Genomic DNA, 20,690 nt, shown 5'->3' with positions numbered 1-20,690 from the left:
TGATAGACGCTTTTGTTTGCTTTGTACAGCTAAAAATACGTATCAACGGTGAAAGCTTGTTGTGTAATTAGCTGCCATAATCGCACTCACGACCGGTGTTCTGACAAATAATGCTACATATCAGATTATGCTACCAACACTGTATTTATCCTACTGTAAGGGTAGGTTTAGGGTTGGGGTAGGTGTACATGTTAATAAAGCCTCACACTTTAATAATATCATGCTGGAAGCAAAATCTGATAGGTAGCACTTTTTGCTATCGAATTATGCTACCATCTGTTTTAATGGGAGGTAGCAAAATCTGACAGGGTAGCACAAATTGTCAGAACACCGGCGTGGAAACCGAATCTCAAATGGATTGAGATTTTTCTGCTTTCCTGCCTGGAAACAGCACCTTGGATCTCAGGTCTCAGAGTTAACAAGGCGGCGTTGCATGACTTGGGTAGCAGCAGTAAGAAGGAAAACCATTACCTTCAACAACATTTCCCGAAACACGCTTGTTTGTTCACAGCATTTTCACAAAGTTAGTTTAAGGTAAGTTATAAACAAAACATGTCTAACTTTTTGTTGTTGTTGTTTTTACCACTAGCAGTGCAAACATGGAGTTGTTGTTACGCTGCTAACTTTAGGGTTCTGTCACTTTGGTCTGGTTTGGCCCTGACACTCGTGTATCTTGTTTTTGTGAGAGCGAGTTCGCTTGGGTCGCGTTTGTGCGCCCTCGTCTGTGTGTTGAGTGTTCATTTCCTCACCATATACTCTTGTCTCGTGTCTTCGTTGGTTGTGTCCTTGTCTAGTTTTCCCCCATGGGGTTGTTTTGTTTGTTTTGCTTTATTATTCAATAAAGCCCTTTGCTTTCTGCATTTGAGTCCTTGCCTTATCTTTACCCGCAATCCTGACAAACACTGGGTAACTGGCTGAATAACTACATAACTAATTAAATCATCTTTTATTTTTAGGCAAGCCAGCCTATGAAATGCTAGAGTGCGATCCTGACTGGGTACCATCATTGCATCTCGGGCACACAGAAGTTAAAGCAACGCTCCCTGGGCGGTTTAACCGGAGTACAAGGAGACTGCAATCTGTCACAGGGGATCATGCAGCACCTGCACCACTAGATGTAGCTGGCCAGAGACTGATGGATGAAGCTGCAACAGCAGATGATGCTTCACAAATGGATGACGGAGACTCAAGTTACAACACTGCAGAACAGCAGGAATGCCATCTTTGTAGTTGCAGGTGTGCGGAAATTAACTGCTTGTTGGAGGAGAACAGGAGACTGAAGGAAGAGCTTGCTCAAAAGAAGATGGATGAGGATTATTTTAAAGATGATGATGCAAAGGTGAAGTACTACACTGGGCTTCCATGTCTTGCGCTTCTGATGGGTGTGTTGAAACAGCTTCTTCCCTGCCTGCCACAGACTGGCCGAAAACTCTCACCTTTTCAGATGCTCCTTTCAACACTGATGCGCCTCAGGATGAATCTCCCAATATAGCACATTGCATACCTCTTCTCTGTGGATCGAAAGACTGTGTCCACCACATTCAGAGATACCATAGGTACAATGTTTAAACATCTCAAACCCTCGGTGCACTGGCCAGAGAGACATTGCATGCAGGCCACCATGCCACATCAGTTTGTAGAGGCTTTTGGCAATCGAGTAGCAGTTATTGTGGACTGCCTTGGAATTTGCATTGAAAGAGCATCAAATCTCAAAGCTAGAGCGCAGACATTTTCCCACTATAAACACCAGCACACCCTAAAGTATCTCCTTGGCATTACACCACGAGGATCTATCTTTTTCATTTCCCAAGGGTGGGGAGGTTGTGTCAGTGACAAGCATGTGACTGAGAATAGTGGTCTTCTTAATAAACTATTGCCCGGGGACTTGGTGTTGGCAGATCGCGGATGTCAAATCAGTTGATCTTGATTAATCAAATCCAAAATAAAAGTTTGTGATTGATGTTTGTGTACTGTGTATATTTACATGTGTATATAAATACACATGCATACATGTGTGTATACATAAGACACATTTACATGTGTAGGCCTATATACAGTATACACACACATGTAAATAAATATATTCATATGTATGCATGTGCATTTATATATACATAAAACATACATTATATAAACAACTTTCATTTTGGATGCAATTAATCGATTTGACAGCCTTACATTAAACATGTTACGTATTCATAAACACCATCCATTTGTAAATTGCAGGTGGGCCTCGAGAGATTTATTTATCATTTTTAAATTGCTCAAATGTGTACGCACTGACACCACAAACAAGGTAAGAAAATACATCAGGGAAGGTTAAGTGCGGTAGCTCGTTAAGATCACTGGACCACTCTTTGAGTTCGTATGGATAGAATTGATTGTCTTGATTTTTTCTAAGTACCGCAACTTTGCTTCCTTGTTGAGTTTTTCTTTATATGTAATCTTACACTTGATCATCTTTCGGTCCATTGTTATTTCTGTTTATTATCGCTGTGTACTAATATCCTGACAGCTGACGAATGTGTCCCCAAACATGGCCGCGACTACCCAGAATGCAATGCGCAGTGACGTAGTTTCCCAAGCTCTATTCTTTGGAGGTAGGAAAACAATCACTTACATGCTTCATTCAGCACTAAATATAGGCTATGGGTCAGTGCATAAAGTCAAAGAGAGAAAGTTGTTTGCGAAAAATATTAATTTAAAAGCAAATAAAATAGTCGGCAGACATTTTCATGTTTTAGCATTGGAGCAATTTTATTCTCCACTATTTTTTAACAGTCACTGCCATTTCAACAGCATTTCTTGACTTTCTCACATCCATACCTCAAACATACAGGTCAGGCCATAAGGGGGATTGTTATATGATGAGTCTCTCTCAACAATGTAAGCAAATTGCCATGCAACCTTTGCTTATATAAACCAGACATGAAGACAATTTGTGATGCCAACATACTCATTCAGTGTTCATATTCATTAGCATTAACAAAATAAAATAATAATAATAATGAAAATGACAGCTATAATAATAATAACAATCTTTGCCTTCTGGTTGGCGGCTCTCCTCATGCTCTCCTGGCCACTGCGAGTTCTGATCGAGTACCGCACGGCATTTGTGCAATACCAAGTCGAGAAACTCTTCGGACTAGAGTATAGCAACAACAGTCCACCTCCAGAAGCCGACGCCACCTTGAGAAACACTCGCTATGGCCTTCCGAGAGCAGAAACGGTCGACAGTACGGAGCTGGAATGGCACATTCGCTCAAACCGCCAGCTTATACCAAGCTACTCAGAGGCCATGCTGATGAACCTGGGGACTTCTGGGTCAAACCACAGAGACAGCATTTCCTCCAACCGCTTGCTGTTGGACAGCTGCTCGACGCAGAGCTACGGGACACTGGTGCAGAACTGTGAGCACTGTTGCCAACACGAAGGCGGGCAAAGACGGCCAACTATCAGCTCTAGCTGTTCCTCCATCTTCTCTCGCCACACCTTCCACTCCCGTTTGTCCCTGGACACATCGCACTTCTCGCTGTGCCGCATGTACGGCTCCAGGCGCACTGTGGGACTGTGGAGGAGCCGCAGTAGTACACTTACAGAGCGCTGCGGCCCCGATGAGCAGTGCTGCAGGTCTTACACCAGTCAGCTTGCACTTAATGACAGCCCGCCAAACTACCAAGATGCCCGCTTCTTCCCAGTCCTTATTGTACATAGGCCTGAAGGCTGTGGAGACTCCTCTGAGGTGAGGAGATATTATGTTCGGAGAGGCTCCTGTTGTGTGGAGACTTCGGTTTAAAGTGGCTTGAAGTGGTCAAGCTGGCTAATTCAGCGATAGAAAACATTTGTTAAACATTATTATTTGCACTATGCAGAAAGTGGACTTGATGGCTGTTGCTTGATGCCGAACTGATGAAGTGTATTCTCTGAACTGTCTTGCTCTAACAGCTAACATGTGCAAAATTAGAAATGTGGCTTATTCAGTGCAGCACTGAAGACTGTTTTTGTTTACATTTTGATTTCAATTAAAGGGCTGGATTGAAATGATCAATAAATAGAACCAGTTTTTCATACTATTTATGAACAGCTGGCTGACAAATATGCCAGCTTTAATAAATTAATATAAAAAAGAAAATCTTTCAACACATTACACATATATTTTATGTCAAAAACATGCATTGCTTGTGAAGGATAGTGTTATGACTGCCGACTTGCTCTAAGAGAGAAGAGAGAAAGAGAGAATATAAATTCAATAGCTGCCATTTTGCCTTTGTTACTAATCTTAAATGTTTTTAAAGAAATAATTTTATAACAAGTTATATATAAGTTATTTATATACTAACTATTATAAATAACTAATATATATAGTTATTTATGAATATATATAATGAGTCTTTAATTATATATATATATATATATATATATAAATATATATTCATTATATATATTCATAAATAACTATATATATTAGTTATTTATAATAGTTAGTATATAAATAACTTATATATAACTTGTTATAAAATTATTTCTTTAAAAACATTTAAGATTAGTAACAAAGGCAAAATGGCAGCTATTGAATTTATATTCTCTCTTTCTCTCTTCTCTCTTAGAGCAAGTCGGCAGTCATAACACTATCCTTCACAAGCAATGCATGTTTTTGACATAAAATATATGTGTAATGTGTTGAAAGATTTTCTTTTTTATATTAATTTATTAAAGCTGGCATATTTGTCAGCCAGCTGTTCATAAATAGTATGAAAAACTGGTTCTATTTATTGATCATTTCAATCCAGCCCTTTAATTGAAATCAAAATGTAAACAAAAACAGTCTTCAGTGCTGCACTGAATAAGCCACATTTCTAATTTTGCACATGTTAGCTGTTAGAGCAAGACAGTTCAGAGAATACACTTCATCAGTTCGGCATCAAGCAACAGCCATCAAGTCCACTTTCTGCATAGTGCAAATAATAATGTTTAACAAATGTTTTCTATCGCTGAATTAGCCAGCTTGACCACTTCAAGCCACTTTAAACCGAAGTCTCCACACAACAGGAGCCTCTCCGAACATAATATCTCCTCACCTCAGAGGAGTCCCCACAGCCCTCAGGCCGATGTACAATGAGGACTGGGAAGAAGCGGGCATCTTGGTAGTTCGGTGGGCTGTCATTAAGCGCAAGCTGACTGGTGTAAGACCTGCAGCACTGCTCATCGGGGCCGCAGCGCTCTGTAAGTGTACTACTGCGGCTCCTCCACAGTCCCACAGTGCGCCTGGAGCCGTACATGCGGCACAGCGAGAAGTGCGATGTGTCCAGGGACAAACGGGAGTGGAAGGTGTGGCGAGAGAAGATGGAGGAACAGCTAGAGCTGATAGTTGGCCGTCTTTGCCCGCCTTCGTGTTGGCAACAGTGCTCACAGTTCTGCACCAGTGTCCCGTAGCTCTGCGTCGAGCAGCTGTCCAACAGCAAGCGGTTGGAGGAAATGCTGTCTCTGTGGTTTGACCCAGAAGTCCCCAGGTTCATCAGCATGGCCTCTGAGTAGCTTGGTATAAGCTGGCGGTTTGAGCGAATGTGCCATTCCAGCTCCGTACTGTCGACCGTTTCTGCTCTCGGAAGGCCATAGCGAGTGTTTCTCAAGGTGGCGTCGGCTTCTGGAGATGGACTGTTGTTGCTATACTCTAGTCCGAAGAGTTTCTCGACTTGGTATTGCACAAATGCCGTGCGGTACTCGATCAGAACTCGCAGTGGCCAGGAGAGCATGAGGAGAGCCGCCAACCAGAAGGTGACCCGCGAGGTGTACCACGGCATTTGGTCAGGATCCACGTAAGCGATGAGGTGCTCCTTAAAGTCAACGTTCTTCAGCAGCATGCCTTCGCGGGCTTCCATGTAGTCATCCAGTCCCTCGATTTCTGAGAAGAACCTGGCTCGTTGGTTGAGGTAAGCATTTTCAGGTCCTGCTCCTGTGAAGCTAAAGCACTTGGAGAAATGCAACCGTGTTGCCGCGTGACCCTCCAGTCCACGCAAGTTGCGCGAGACGTCTCTCATTCCACAGCAACTGTAGTCGAACTCGCCCTCGGCTACATGTGTGTTAACACGCTCGTGATAAACCTGCGTGGTTGTGTAGGCATCTCCATTCCGGTAACGCGTTACTTGTCGAGTCCTGCGTACGAAATGGTAACTGATGGCTTTCCACCAGACGCACGGTCGGGCTTGACGCATGCGCAGAACCCTGTCATACACACTCTCAACATTGGCCTTGCATTGTAAGTCGCTGCGGGCGCGACAGTGCCAGCACTCCATAAGGTAAACGGCGTAGAGCATGAGCAGGAAGGCCAAGGGGATGTACATGTAACCATCAGAGCAAGGGCTGTCATGGTATATCATGGCGCGACCTCCTCCTCTGAGAGAGTTCATTGAGGCTGTGAGGGAAGTACTGGAGGAATCGAAGCTCAGCTTGGTGACCTGGGTCAGCTGACACCAGGTCACGGCACCCAGGCAGCTGTACATGAGCAGCGAAAGGAGGAGGCATCGCCAGTGCGTCTCGCGGCACATAGAGGCACTTAGGGACTGCTTTATTGGCCATTGCTACAAGGAATAATGAGAAAGAGAAAAAGTAATAAACATATTGTAAGGCACACAGGCTTGCTGGGAATACTGTGAATAAGAAAACGAGGTAATGAATACAATACAAACCATCAGAGATTTAATGTCACTTATATGAGGAAATTATATTGGACAAAAGAATAAAATATATTTAGATCAGTGCTGTTAACTAAAATTAAAACTATTAAACAATGTTTTTGGTAATTGAAATAAAGCTGAAAAATAACAATAAAATAATAAATATAAATATTATATGAAAAACTTAAATTCAAAAATAGAAATGTTGCCTTACCAACTAACTGAAATAAAGTTAAGTTGAAGTACTAAAATGACTAAAACTTAAAAAAGAATAAAAGCTAAATAGAATAATGAAAGAAAAAAGAAATTACTAAGGATGTCCTGATCAGGTTTTTTGTGCCCCAGATCCGAGTCATGGAATATTAAGTCAATTGAATCAATTCTATTGAATATTAAGTATCTGCTGATACTGAGTCCCGATCCGATACTTGTATATTACATTAATGTATGTTTGGTGCACACTTCAAGTACATTAAAGTTATTAAAATCAATCCACTGTATACAGAGTTGTGCAGAGGGTAAAATAAATATATGTATGATGTATGTTTGTGTATAAATATTACAAGATACATGTATATATATGCACACACTGTATACAGACATTGGCATTTGGCAGATGTAAACATGCTAGACTTTGTAAACAGGCTTTGATAAGAAGTTGCTGAATAAAATCACTATTTTTGTTTTCTTTGCACACAAAAAGTATTATCATAGCTTTAAAAAATTACATTTGAACCACTTATGTCATATGGAGTATTTTAAAGATGTCCTTACTACCTTTCTGGGCCTTGATCGTGGTAGTTGCGTTGCTGTCTAGGGGGAGGGTCAGAAAGCTCTTGGATTTCATAAAAAAATATCTTAATTTGTGTTCCAAAGATGAACGAAGTTCTTAAGTTTGGAATGACATGAGGGTGAGTAATTAATGACATTTTTGGGTGAACTATCCCTTTAAAAAAAACATTAAAACATCCTACTGATACCAAACTTTTGATCGGTAGATATATTTAATATATTTTGCTAGGAAATATCCCATATTTTAGCAGGGTTGCAAACCTCATATGTGACCCTGGACCACAAAACCAGTCTTAAGTCGCTGGGGTATATTTGTAGCAATAGCAAAAAAAATATTGTATGGGCCAAAATTATAGATTTTTCTTTTATGGCAAAAATCATTAGGACATTAAGTAAAGATCATCTTCCATGAAGATATTTTGTAAATTTCCTACCGTAAATATATCAAAACTTCATTTTTGATTAGTAATATGCATTGGACTTCATCTGGACAACTTTAAAGCCAATTTTCTCAATATTTGGATTTTTTTGCACCCTCAGATTCCAGATTTTCAAATAGTTGTATCTGCAATGGACATTCATTTGAGTCTAATTCAAATAAAGTGCAGACAACGCTCTGACAGTAAACCCTTAACATGACTAGAGGGATATATAGCTCTATGTGAGAAAGTGGGGCCTGACAAGACTAAGGATTTGTTGCAATTCCTCAGTTCAGACTTAATTACTTGCAGTACATCCTGGCACAAAGTCTTCAGATTATGTCTATTAAACCTAAGACAAGCACTCACTAGCTTCAGATAATTGGCCTGTATTAAACTGGTTAACCATTTGAACATTTTACAGGTAATTCCATTTTTATGATGCTATTCCACAATTTCTGCCTTCTCTTCCACATCGTGAAAATCATAGAGCACTGTGAATCCAGGCAATGGTATGGATGAAGCAAAATATGGTGGATGATGTCATTGCAACTTTGTCTTGTGTCTTCAATCAAAAAAGATCTATCAAATAGATTTTTTTATATTCAAAATCAAAACCTGCAGGACAGTAGCTCAGCAATGCTTTTGTGTGCTAATTCTGGACTTTGTACACATCTTTGGCAATGCACAGAAGTTGTTTGTAAGTGGGAAAGGATCTTTGCTCCTAATTCTGAGTTTGTGGGTTTGAATCTCACTCAAGGGTGCTGAGCTTCTGAATACAAATTATGATGAAAATGTCATTTATTACTGAAAGTTCACTGACTAAAACATACTAAGAGGCTAATTTTATTTAACTTAACTGATCCAAAATCTGAAAAGTTTGTGTTTTGAATATAAAATGGACTCAGATGATATCTGAGTTGAGAAAGTATGCTGTTGTCCCATAAGTGTCTGTACATTTCAGCAGCTATCAGTTTCCAGATCTAGAGACAACATCCTGCGGCAGGTGTAACATTGCAGGCAAATATGTTCTCTGCTATACGCCGCTTTTCTCAATGAAACACGCTTCAGCAGGACGTTGTTTTGTCCGGCGGTGCTGTGTTTGGGATGGATGCCAGGAACGCCGGGGATCCCGCTCTGGGTGTTCCCATTCGGGCAGACTGGGGGGCGGAGACCGCGGGGAGACTGCGGAGGACGGAGAAGAAAAAAAACGACAACTGCTCTCCAAAGTCTCATGGAGACCGAAGCTGATTCTTTGATTTGTGTTTATACTGAACTCGCTGAACTGCGCGAGATGCGATCAGCATATAGATAAAGGTGTTGCTTAATTGTTTTGCCATGTTTGTCATAAATATTGTCCGTGAAGATATTATTATTATAACAAATGTAACTAGATATTAACTCATTTCTAACTTACTAATTAAATATGAAGCATTTTATAGGGTAGAAATGTTTTAAAAGTTAATTCCCTGCTAATATATGAACTTATAAGATAGAATAATGATAAACATAAGCCTATGTGATGATAAACAGATGTACCTACATGTATAAACTGCCAAAGTGATCAGAGGAAAGCCAGAGATACTACTCAGACATGCATTTTAAGACAATATCTCTATAATGAAGCTTCTCTTAGGATATTCTTGTTCAAATATAATTTCTGTTATCCTTTATATCAAGCCTCTTCGTCGTTGATATATTTATAAAATTATATGTATTATTTAATATTTTTAATATAAAATAAATTAATATTATAGTACATTTTAATATAATATAATTTCGACGATAGAAAAGGGAAAATAAAATAAGGTTCTAGTAATGTAAATAAAAATAAAATTAAGAATATATAATAGAACTAAATGCATTATTTTGTGTTATATTATATATTTATATAATTTAATAACGATGCAATCTTTTATGTAAAAAAAAGCTCTTAAACCGAAAGGCTTTTATTTTGTAATGGCTACGCATAATAACCCGGAAATGGAGTCACGTCTGTAAACTCTACATGTGTTGGTTGTGGCTGTGCGTTTAGTGTACATATTCAGTCAAATAGCTGATAGATGACCTAACTGGATTTACAATAAAGGAATATTTCCATCATTGCTGTGCTGATCATTAACAATATTAGAAACTTGCTGGAAATGTGCATATTATCCTCTCCAAGCCAACAAGAAAACTTTACATTATTAACATACATTATTTAACATTATTATTTCTGACAGTCTCCTCCGAACCATTAGACGCCCTTGTGTTAATTCGGGAGCTGGGATGTTGCGGCGTCCCAAGCCCACGGACAGCGAGGCGGATCTGCTCCGGGAGCAGCAGGAGCTTCAGGCGGCGGGCGGTCAGTCCACTGTCGCTGTAGTGAAGCGCCCTGATAAACGCAGAGGAGACGCTGCCGCAGCTGATGCACAGGATCAGAGAAACCAGAGAGATGTTGTGACTATAGAAGGTAGGTTAAACATTTCTGAACGTTCTGTCAGTTATCTTTAAACATTTCTTTCTTGAACAAATGTAATGATGAGTTTCATTAGGCCTGCTTAAATAAGATCAGGCTGATGTAAAACAAACTTATATTAACCTTGTACTGAAATGATTTCATCTACACCTTCAGATCTTCCAGATGAGCTTCCCACCTTGACCCCTGCACCTCCAAAGAAGTCACGCTTCAAACAGGAGCGGGTGCGTTTTGAAGATGAGGACCCAGGAGAGCGACTGGACAGACATGATACCCACATCAGTGCTGTCCTATCTAGAATCATTGTGAGTCACATTTATTACAGTGTGCCTGTTGTTTGACTGAATGTCAACATGCCAGTGCCATGCTTATTGTTTATGTCTTCCTAAAGGAGAGGGACACGAGTGCAGTACCTGTGTCGCTCCCGTGTATCACAGGCACTGCTTTCCCTAAAGCCTTGCATAGATCTGTAATGGAAAGTGAGGTGAGCAAATATTATACATGCATACAAATCCTTCCCAGCTTGTTTGTTTCTCTGACCTTTCTGTATTTCTCACTGCGCTTAGGGGCAGGAAAGAGCTCCTAAAGGAAGAAAAAGTATTTTTGCACGTCAAATTGCAGCACAAAGGGCTAAGAAGGAAGATGTTCAGTCTTTAAATTGTTCAGAGACTAGAGATCAGTCTTCTGCATCTAGACATGTGAGCCTCTCACCATTGGAGAATATGGAGACTGAGCGACCTGAGTCAAATGTAATGGGTAAGTGCTGTCACATTCCACTAAGTTTTTCATGGTTAACTAAAGCATGCTTGATTTCTGATTGGGCTTCTGTTACAGACCGTGTTGGTGGCCCTGTGCTACTTACGGGTCAAGGACTTGGGATTGCAAATAGTGGCATGGAGACAATGAAAATCCATGAGGAGAATCAGACAAAGTTGCAGGCGATGTCCCAGAGTGAGATCCTGGAGGAACAGAGGAAGCTGCTGGCACAGCTTGGCCATATGTACATTAACTGACATAGTCACCACTGATAAGCTACTACGAAATATATTGTTGAAACTTAATTTTCTGTAAAGCTGCTTTGCAACGATTTGTATCGTAAAAAGCGCTCTACAAATAAACTTGAATTGAATTGAATTGAACTTCTAATGCCAAACATGAAACATCTTCAGATTTATATTAAAAAATGTGATCTGTGTCAACAGCCCCCTACTCAGGTTATTGTAAGGAAAAAAAATACTCTATACAAATATATATTTGTTAGTTTTTGGGAAATATATTTATAATATATACAGTCGTGGTAGTGTTGGCAAAGTTTTGGCAGTGACATAAATTTTGTGTTTTGCAAAGTTTGCTGCTTAAGCTGTTGTGGTGTTCATTCACGTTGTTTCTAGATTATTGTGTAGAGTAATCCGATGCATTTTAAATAATTGCTAAAAGCTTCATTGGCCAAAAAAATGAACTTTTCACAAAAAAAACAATTTTCACAGTTTTTTTTATCCTGACACAAAATGACCAGCTAACATTAATTGACTAATCATATCAGCAGCACATGTGAAAGTGTGAATGAGTACTAGTCAGGTGAAATCACTATCATACTAATTAGGCCATGTCCACACGTACACGGGTAAATCTCTGTCCACATGAAAACGCAAACGCATACTATGAATCACTGTCAAGAGCATGCCAAACCAACAGGTGGCGATATAATCTCAACCGTAAAGCCATGTTGGCCAATCAGAAGCCTGAAAAAGTCTCCAGTAGGCGGAGATAACAGCGCAGGCGCAGACGTCACAAGCCAAAAACTCCGGTTTTGCTGTCTACACGATAACACTGCAACCGGAGTTTTTGAAAATCTTCACCCTGGCAGGCGTTTTCAAAAATGTTCGGTTTCAGTGAACTGGTGCTGCGTTTGCGTGTGGACAAACGGCCTAACCGCATAGAAAACGCTGCAGTTTTAAAAATAACCGCGTTCGTGTGGACAGGGCCTTAGATTGTAAGAGCAGACTGATTGCTATAAAAGGAGGGAAGAAGCGCTTCCAATCATTGTGTTCTTGTTAGCAATGGTTACCTCCAAAGAAACACGTGCAGCATCATCGCTTTGCATCAAAATGGCCTCACATGCAAGGAAATTGCTACAAAGAATATTGCACCTGAAAGAACCATTTACCGGGTCATCAAGAACTTCAAGGAGAGAGGTTCAACTGCAGTGAAGAAGTCTTCAGGACGTCCCAGAGTGTCCAGCAAGCACCAGGACCGTCTCCTCCTGAGGAGTCAGATACGGAATCGTGTCACCAGCAGTGCAGAGCTTGCTCAGGAATGGCAGCAGGTTGGTGTGAGAGCATCTGCACGCACAGTGAGGCCAAGACTTTTGGACAACGGCCTGGTGTCAAGAAGGGCAGCAAAGAAGCCACTTCTCTCCAAGAAAAACGTCAAGGACAGACTGAAATTCTGCATGAAGTACACGGATTGGACAGCAGAAGACTGGTGCAAAGTTACCAGTCGATTGTTCGGAGAAGAAAAGGTGAACGCTACCATGAGTCCTGTGACGTGCCAATAGTGAAGCATCCTGAGACCATCCATGTGTGGGGTTGCTTTTCAACCAAGGGAATGGGCTCTCTCATAATTCTGCCCCAAAACACTGCCATGAATAAAGAATGGGATCAAAACGTCCTGCAACAACTTCTTCCAACAATCCAGTGATTTGGTGATGATATGTGCATTTTCCAGCATGATGGAGCACCATGTCGCAAAGCAAGAGTGATAGCATCCTGAGACCATCCATGTGTGGGGTTGCTTTTCAACCAAGGGAATGGGCTCTCTCATAATTCTGCCCCAAAACACTGCCATGAATAAAGAATGGTATCAAAACGTCCCTCAACAACTTCTTCCAACAATCCAGTGATTTGGTGATGATATGTGGATTTTCCAGCATGATGGAGCACCATGTCGCAAAGCAAGAGTGATCAAGAAGTGGCTCGAAGATCATTGCATTCAAATTTTGGATCTGTGGCCAGGCAACTCCCCGGATCTCAGAGGAGCTGTGGTCAGTCCTCAAAAGGCAAGGGGACAAGCAGAAGCCCACAAATTGTGATAAACTCCCGAGAACTAATAAGGCAAGAATGGATTGCCCTCAGTCAGGATTTGGCCCAGAAACTAATATCCAGCATGCCAGAGCGAATTACAGAGGTTATGAAGAACAAGGGTCAACACTGTAAATATTGACTCATATTTTTTTGCTAATAAAAGCCTTTAAAACTCTGTTTTTCAGTATACCATAGAAACATGTGGAAAAATAATCTACAAATACTGAAGCAGCAAACTTTGCAAAACAAAATTTATGTCACTGCCAAAACTTTTGGCCATCACTGTACATGTATTAGTTGGTCCCTAACAAGCTAGTCTTCTGAATTATTATAATGTGCAACCGTTGTATTTGCAAACCCATTCTAGCATAGTAATTGCATAAATTATATTTAATTTTTATGCACACTACCATTCAAAAGTTTGGGGTCATTAAGATTTCTTTAAAGAAATTAATATATTTATTCAGCAATGATGCATTAAATTGATCTAAATTGATAGTAAAGACATTTATAATGTTAAAATAGATTTTAATTTCAAATAAAATAATGTGTTTTGAACTTTCGATTTGTCAAAGAATCCTGAAAAAAGATATCAGTTTCCACAAAAATATTAAGCAGCACAACTGTTTTCAACATTGATAATAATAAGAAATATTTGAGCACCAAAGCAGCATATTATAAAGAATTCTAAAATTTAAAATTTAAATTGTAATAAAATTTTACATCATTACAGTTTTATTGTATTTTTGATCAAATAAATGCAGTATTGGTGAACATAAGACTTTAAAGGGATAGTTCACCTAAAAATGAAAATTCTGTCATTAATTACTCACCCTCATGTCGTTCCAAACCCGCAAGACCAAACATATCTTAATTTGTGTTCCGAAGATGAACGAAGGTCTTATGGGTTTGGAATGACATGACGGTGAGTAATTAATAATATAATTTTTAATATAATATATAATACATTTTTGGGTGAACTATCCCTTTAAAAAACATAAAAAAATTCTACTGACACCAAACTTTTGATCGGTAGATATATTTAATATTTGTTGCTAAGAAATATCTCATATTTTAGCAGGGTTGCAAACCTCATATAAAATTAAATATTTAATTTAAAGTGTCCATAATTTGACCTCCTGAGCTTGATTGCCGTTTTCTGAAGTTTAAGCAGCCTTCACGGACCACTTTGTTAACATTTTGTGTTGTTTATTTTATTTGTTTTATTTATATCTTAATTTTTAGACCTAATTTGTGGAACATGCTTTTTGTAACTGACATTTTGTTCACTTCGCCCTCATGTTGTTATTTTATGTCAGGCCCTAGATTAGTAGACTTCGTGAGATCTCGAAGGGCACAGAGAACCCCAGGATCTGAGTCAGCGTCTGGTCCTGTGCAAAGAGAAGACTTCCTGAATGAACCTCTGCCTAACAGCACGTCTCCACAGTTAGACCACACAATAAAAGCTCAGGAGTCTCAGTGGGATACCATGGAGGAGGATGAGGAAGATGAGAATCAGCTTGGAGCTCAACCTCCAATTACAGGTAAGTGAGTTCAGGGCTTGTTTGGCAGAGACAGATCTCATCATCTACCACTGCATGGTGAATAAATGTTGTAAAAATGTTATTACACACACAGTCAACCTACGTATTTGAGATTTATTTGACACATACTACTCCGTATTACAGCATTGCTTTAGTTTCATGAAGAAAGCTGAATGGGGACTTTGGACTGGTCTGCATGCATATAGCATTAGAAAGTAAAGCTAATGTACCAGATGTGGTCTTCTCAATCTTGTCAGCACAAGTTGGATGGTTTCCAGTTCGTTATTCACCCTCGGCTTGGAACTCACCACACATATTCAGGACTGTACACTTTGCAGATCTGTCCAGCTAAGCTGTGAGGCCAGCATGCTAAAGCAGATGCATCAATTTCAATTAGACTGATTAGAGCAGAGTTAGCTAGAGCAAGCACCAATTTGTTTTAAGGTAATAGAGATAAGAGGAACTCATTGACGTTTATGGATGAAGCACATCAGGGGTTACTGTTCAGAGAACAGTCCTTCCGTAGTTGCACTGCTGTCAGCATGTGGTGCTGTATATGTCAATATGCATGGGAACTGGAATAGGCTGTTAAACTGAAAGTCTAGTGTTTTTTGTTGCTCTCTGTTACTATTAATCATTTGTAATATTGGTGTTATTTATTATTTACAGAGAAGGAGCTGCCAATCAAGCCTCAAAAGGAATGGCTTCACATGGACAAGGTGGAGCCAGAAAAACTGGAATGGACAAGAGACCTTCCTGCACCCAGGGAGCAGAGCACCAAAAAAGTACAAACCACTAAATCTTAGGAGTTGTTTATTTAGTTGTGCTTGTTAAGGCAAGCATCAGTAGAACTTACTTTTTTAAAACCCCAAAAATGGCACATACTGTAACTAATACTGCATTGTTTGTACTACAGACATGAATTATACTTCAAATTATTCGGCTTCTCACAATTATGTAAAAATATCCCATACAACTTACTTAGGGTGGGGGATATGACCAAAATCATATATCACGGTATGAGTCGTTTTATTTCACGGTAACGAGATATATCACAATATAGTTATTTTTGCTTTAAATAAGGTCTTTTTGATATCAAAAGTTTTGATGCCATAGAAATTTCATAATTCATGTCACCAGTGTCAATATCACAAAAACTAATACTAGCCTAAATAAAAAAACAAAACAAAAAAAAACCTCAAGCTCACTGACGACAGTCAGCGATTAAATAATAATAAAAAACTAACTACAAGCAAAAGGACAAAAAACTACAGTAGAACAAGCAAATAAGAAATGCTACATACATTGTATAAAATAATCAAATTTATAAAAACACTGCATATTCATCACTGTCAATTAAATATAAATTTCTTCTTATTAAAGTTACAAAAGTAATTTAGTCAAAAGCAGTGAGAGATTTTCACTTTTGTTGTTTGATTAACATGAATGACAGACAGCAGGGATATTAGACTGCTGTCACTTTAAGAGCTGCCTGGATCCAATATACTGTTACACAGTTTCTTTCTCAGCTGTTTGTTTTCACTTAAGACCTACTGTGTTTACGAGGATACTTGCAAAGACGGGCATTTTGACAAGTGTGTCTGTGTATTTAACCGTTCAAGGCCTATAAAGCAGCAAATATAACTTCCTATAAATATAACAAGCCCTATAAAGCAGTTTAATACCTCCACGCTGTATGAGGACGTACAAACCAATACGTTTTCATGATCACGTAGCACAGCAACATCACGTGAGCCTGTAACCATGATAGAAAGATAGTCCAAAATCTCTACCGGTTGACAAATTTCTACCGGTTAATCGTGTCTACTGGTATATCGCCCACCCCTACAACTCACATTGCTGCATGCATGCAAAATGATTGGAGAAGTCTGGCATACATCACCAGAGAGAAGTCTGTCATCTCATTGGAAGATCAAGTTATAACATTTTGAACAAAAATTACAAGGTCAAAACTAAATTTAAAAAGTGAAACATGCATGAAGCAAGATCTACAACATTCATTTAGAAAATAGGGTGACATTTCCTTTTGTACTGACTTTAATAATGTTATTCTATGTTCTTGTTTGCATGAATGCTTTATTAAAGGCTATGCAAGCACGTTTTGATTTTGCTGGCACTCTCATCCCACCCACCAAAGACTTGCCCACCCATTTAGGCTTGCATCACCATGGAGAGGAGCCAGAGGTGAGTAGGTTCAGCTAAATTCTAGAACTGATGCCAGAACTTCTTTTAGGTGTTTGTATTAGTCAAATGCAGGCATGTGTAGTTGTTGTATATGTGTAATACTAACTATAAATTTCTCTCTCTCCTCTGTTCCAGCTGGCTGGCTACTCGCTGCAAGAGCTTTTCCTCCTCTCTCGCAGTCAGCTGAACCAACAGCGCAATCTGGCCATCAGCACTCTCGCTAATGTCCTGGCCAAAGTAAACAAACATTTCAAAATTAAAACAAAAGTTCATTGAGTTGCTGTGAAAAGCCATTATATTTCTTGTAGATTTGAGTCCACAAAGATGGTATTATGAGAGAGTAAATGCTGGATCCTCTTAAAGATGCACATCTATCTATCTGTCTGCCTGGGTTAAGACATATATATCCACACTTTTTCATTGCTAGTTATTTACTGCTTGTCTTTAGTAAATCATGACTTGATTTTTAATGCCAAAAGAAGGTTTGTGGCTGTTTCTTTCTGTTTCTGTAGATTTGTCTCTTATAAACACTGTACACGTGTTCTCCATCAGGCCCGGGCTGGTGAGTACATTTCCTCTCTGAAGGGCAGCGTCTTGTCTTCTTTATTGGATGCTGGAGTCCTCTTTCTTCTGCGGTTCTCCCTGGATGACAGTGTGGAGGGTGTGATGTCAGCAGCAGTGCATGCCTTGCGAGCTCTGCTGGTTTCATCTGACGGTGAAGTAAGAGACAATCGTCTTGCATATCGTTTATGCACTTTTGCCACAAGAAGTTACAAGCAGTGTTGGGAAAAGTTACTTTTAAAAGTTATGCATTACAATATTGCGTTACTCCATAAAAAAGTAACTAATTTCGTTACTTTTTATGGAAAGTAATGCATTACGTTACTTTTGCGTTACTTTTAAAATCTGGACAGGGCTTGCTTGTTTGTTTTTAAAATAAAAAAAGTTATATTTTTGGCAAATATAAAAGCCTTTTCACACCAAAAGTGAAATGAATAAGCCTCAGGCTGAAGAGAAAGTAAATTTAAGTCCGTACAGTAGAATGCAGAAGAAGAAATTTCAACACACTTCAGCAATAAAAAAGACACACGAATGATTGTCTAGAGTAATTTTTGCTTATTAGTATTGTAGCATCTCGACCAATCTGACACACTAATTTTTATTTGATTTAACAAATCAATTATTCATTAGATTAACAAATCGTCACAGTCCCCTCACTAATAGAATGGGATTAAATACATAAAGGATATTTGTGTTGTTTAACATTTAATTATTGCAGGTTTGCGTCATATTCTGAGTTGCATTATTTTTATCCATTTTGAAGAATACTGAATCTGTGTTTTTTTTGTGTGAGTGAGATGAATTAATGCATATTCATATTTATTTTAGAACTACAGTAACATCTTCTGATTTCTCAACGTGGGAACAGGAGAGCTGTCAGTCAATAAATTGGGGGGAAAAATGTAACTTTACTTATTTGAAAAAGTAACTCAGATATTCTCTTGTAAATTAAAAAGTAATGCGTTACTTTACTAGTTTCTTGAAAAAAGTAATCTGATTACGTAACTCTCGTTACTTGTAATGAGTTACCCCCAACACTGGTTACAAGTAACCACAACATTTCCAATTTGTCTCATCCTAGGAGTGCTTGGATAATGCTTTCTCATGGCTGCTCGGGATGGCAACCTTTCCTTTACTGCCCACTGCTCAGGAGGATGAGGACGAGGATGATGAAGGCTTGGATGAGACCATGAAAGAAACTACTAAAGAGAAAGAAGAAAAAAAAACAGATCATGATGTTGCTAGGCAGGATGTTGTCAAGGTAACTGGGGTCTAAAGCCGAGAACACACTACACGACTGTCAGGTCGATTATGAATGGATTGGTCTTGATGACGGATCGTGCCCAATCGGACCGGGTCTATTCCAGTTGGGCTCAGTCGCTGTTTACAGTCGGCAGAAAAAGTTGCATAGTATGTGGTATCTAAAGATTATAATCTTAGAATTAAAGAACCAGTCGTTTTCACAAAGATTTTTTAAAACATGTTTAATATTTGCGACTGACACCAGAGATTGCAGCTATACAGAGCAGATGCGTTCACTGTCAAACATCATTCAGCATTCGTTTTGTAATTTTGTCATATTTTTTTCTTGATTGCAAGAAAAATCTCGATAGTTCTTGTTATTTCTTTCTTGACTTTCTTTTAATTCGTTAACACTGCAAATTAAATGGTTTCGTTTTCTCTGCAGTCGAAGAAAATTATAGCCTAAATTATGTCAGTGATTTCTCTAATTTGAAAGATTATCAATAATTATTTTATTTCGATCTGCAGTCTAATAAAAGTTAAGAAAAATTTGAATTAGCCTATAGGCCTATCTACGGGCTATTTCCATTTTTTCTCAACTTTTAACTTCTTCAAATTTGTTGTGAAGAATTTTTAAATCAACTTCATAACAAATAGGCTAGGGCGGCTAATGAATTTTCTTCATAACGAATATAGGAACGAATAACCTAAATCATAAATCACGAATATGACGAAATAAAATTATTCTATAAATATATTAATTATATATAATAGTTTTGTGTCAAATGGATGAGGAAATTAGAGTGCCTTGAATTTATTAAGTGATTTTTTATTTCGTTCTAACCGGTAGCCAATCTCGAGTAGCCTAATGTAACGAAAAAATTACCTACCCTTTTTACTTGGAACCAATTCATTTTTAATCCCTGATTTTAGACATACATGAGATAATTAATAAACTGTTGCTGGACTAAACTTTTAAAAATAGGCTAGAAATGTTATAATTAAGGGAATTAAACATAGGCCTAGGCATTTGAAAATACATAAGGAAATGTGTCTACTCACTCAATAATTCCAAAAAAGAAAGAGGAGCATCGGACTTAATGCAAAACATATTCAAAACACATTGCTGTGACATTTATTAGGATCACCAACATAGCAGAAAAAAACTTTTCTGTTAAATTAAGAACATAAGAAAAGTAAAACAGACCTCAATGTTTCAGTAGGTAAAAGTGCACCGGTGTTGTCCGCAGTGTTGTGGGGCAGCAGCTGCGGTTTTTGTGAGTTGTTTGGCAGAATTTGTCCAGTCGTGACATGCCAGTCGTTAAGTGTGTTGTGTAGTGGAGTGACTCAGTCATTAGGTTTGTGCTCCTTTCCGATTGTCAAAGACTAAAATCTGTTCCAGTTGATGGAAACAGTCATTAAGTGTGTTGAGGTCAGTCTTAGAATGTTTCAGCTAGTCATGTAGTGTGTCCCCAGCTTTAGATTGCTTTCTTTCTGCAAAGTTAGTTGCTGCTTATGCAGAATTACTGAAATTTCTGTGTTGCCATCAGGGCTTTCTGAAAATGCAGGGTCTTCCTCGGCTGCGGTATATCCTGGAGGTGGTGCGGCCCTCCCCCCGGGTTGTTCTTGATATTCTGGAGGTTCTGATCCGGATCGCTCGCCACTCGACTGCTGCAGCAACACAGGTAGCTGAATTCTGAACCAGTGTT

The 20,690-nt window shown here is 38.9% G+C and overlaps 2 protein-coding genes and 1 pseudogene across 2 annotated transcripts; 2 read left to right on the top strand and 1 right to left on the bottom strand.

Moving 5' to 3' along the window:
* Positions 1-973: 973 nt before the first annotated feature.
* On the top strand, positions 974-1,921 carry LOC107561536 (uncharacterized; annotated as a pseudogene).
* A 3,103-nt stretch (positions 1,922-5,024) lies between these two features.
* On the bottom strand, positions 5,025-8,361 carry LOC107561535 (transmembrane protein 151B-like). Its single transcript, XM_016246000.1, has 2 exons — positions 8,308-8,361; positions 5,025-6,578 (listed from the first exon to the last, which is right to left on the bottom strand). The coding sequence occupies exons 1-2, from the start codon at positions 8,359-8,361 to the stop codon at positions 5,025-5,027; spliced, it is 1,608 nt and encodes a 535-aa protein (XP_016101486.1).
* Positions 8,362-9,842: 1,481 nt separating this feature from the next.
* On the top strand, positions 9,843-20,681 carry LOC107561534 (RNA polymerase II-associated protein 1-like). Its single transcript, XM_016245999.1, has 12 exons — positions 9,843-10,340; positions 10,503-10,651; positions 10,738-10,830; positions 10,913-11,102; positions 11,181-11,339; positions 14,749-14,973; positions 15,643-15,758; positions 17,080-17,178; positions 17,314-17,415; positions 17,731-17,898; positions 18,821-19,000; positions 20,532-20,681. The coding sequence occupies exons 1-12, from the start codon at positions 10,157-10,159 to the stop codon at positions 20,679-20,681; spliced, it is 1,815 nt and encodes a 604-aa protein (XP_016101485.1). The 5' UTR covers positions 9,843-10,156.
* Positions 20,682-20,690: the final 9 nt, after the last annotated feature.

Source organism: Sinocyclocheilus grahami, unplaced genomic scaffold, assembly GCF_001515645.1.
Source record: "Sinocyclocheilus grahami isolate Dianchi unplaced genomic scaffold, SAMN03320097.WGS_v1.1 scaffold778.1, whole genome shotgun sequence".
Lineage (NCBI taxonomy): Eukaryota > Metazoa > Chordata > Actinopteri > Cypriniformes > Cyprinidae > Sinocyclocheilus > Sinocyclocheilus grahami.
The sequence above is the reverse complement of the archived record's forward strand: the minus strand, read 5'-3'. Positions and strand labels throughout refer to the sequence as shown.

What these genes read in the sequence shown, in the direction of transcription:
- LOC107561535 (XM_016246000.1), bottom strand. Translation starts at nt 8,361, where the DNA reads ATGTGGAAGAGAAGGCAGAAATTGTGGAATAGCATCATAAAAATGGAA. An exon ending in TCATAAAAATGGAATTACCT is followed by an intron (nt 6,579 to 8,307) that starts GTAAAATGTTCA and finishes TATTCCTTGTAG; the next exon opens with CAATGGCCAATAAAGCAGTC.
- LOC107561534 (XM_016245999.1), top strand. Translation starts at nt 10,157, where the DNA reads ATGTTGCGGCGTCCCAAGCCCACGGACAGCGAGGCGGATCTGCTCCGG. An exon ending in AGATGTTGTGACTATAGAAG is followed by an intron (nt 10,341 to 10,502) that starts GTAGGTTAAACA and finishes CTACACCTTCAG; the next exon opens with ATCTTCCAGATGAGCTTCCC. An exon ending in CTGTCCTATCTAGAATCATT is followed by an intron (nt 10,652 to 10,737) that starts GTGAGTCACATT and finishes GTCTTCCTAAAG; the next exon opens with GAGAGGGACACGAGTGCAGT.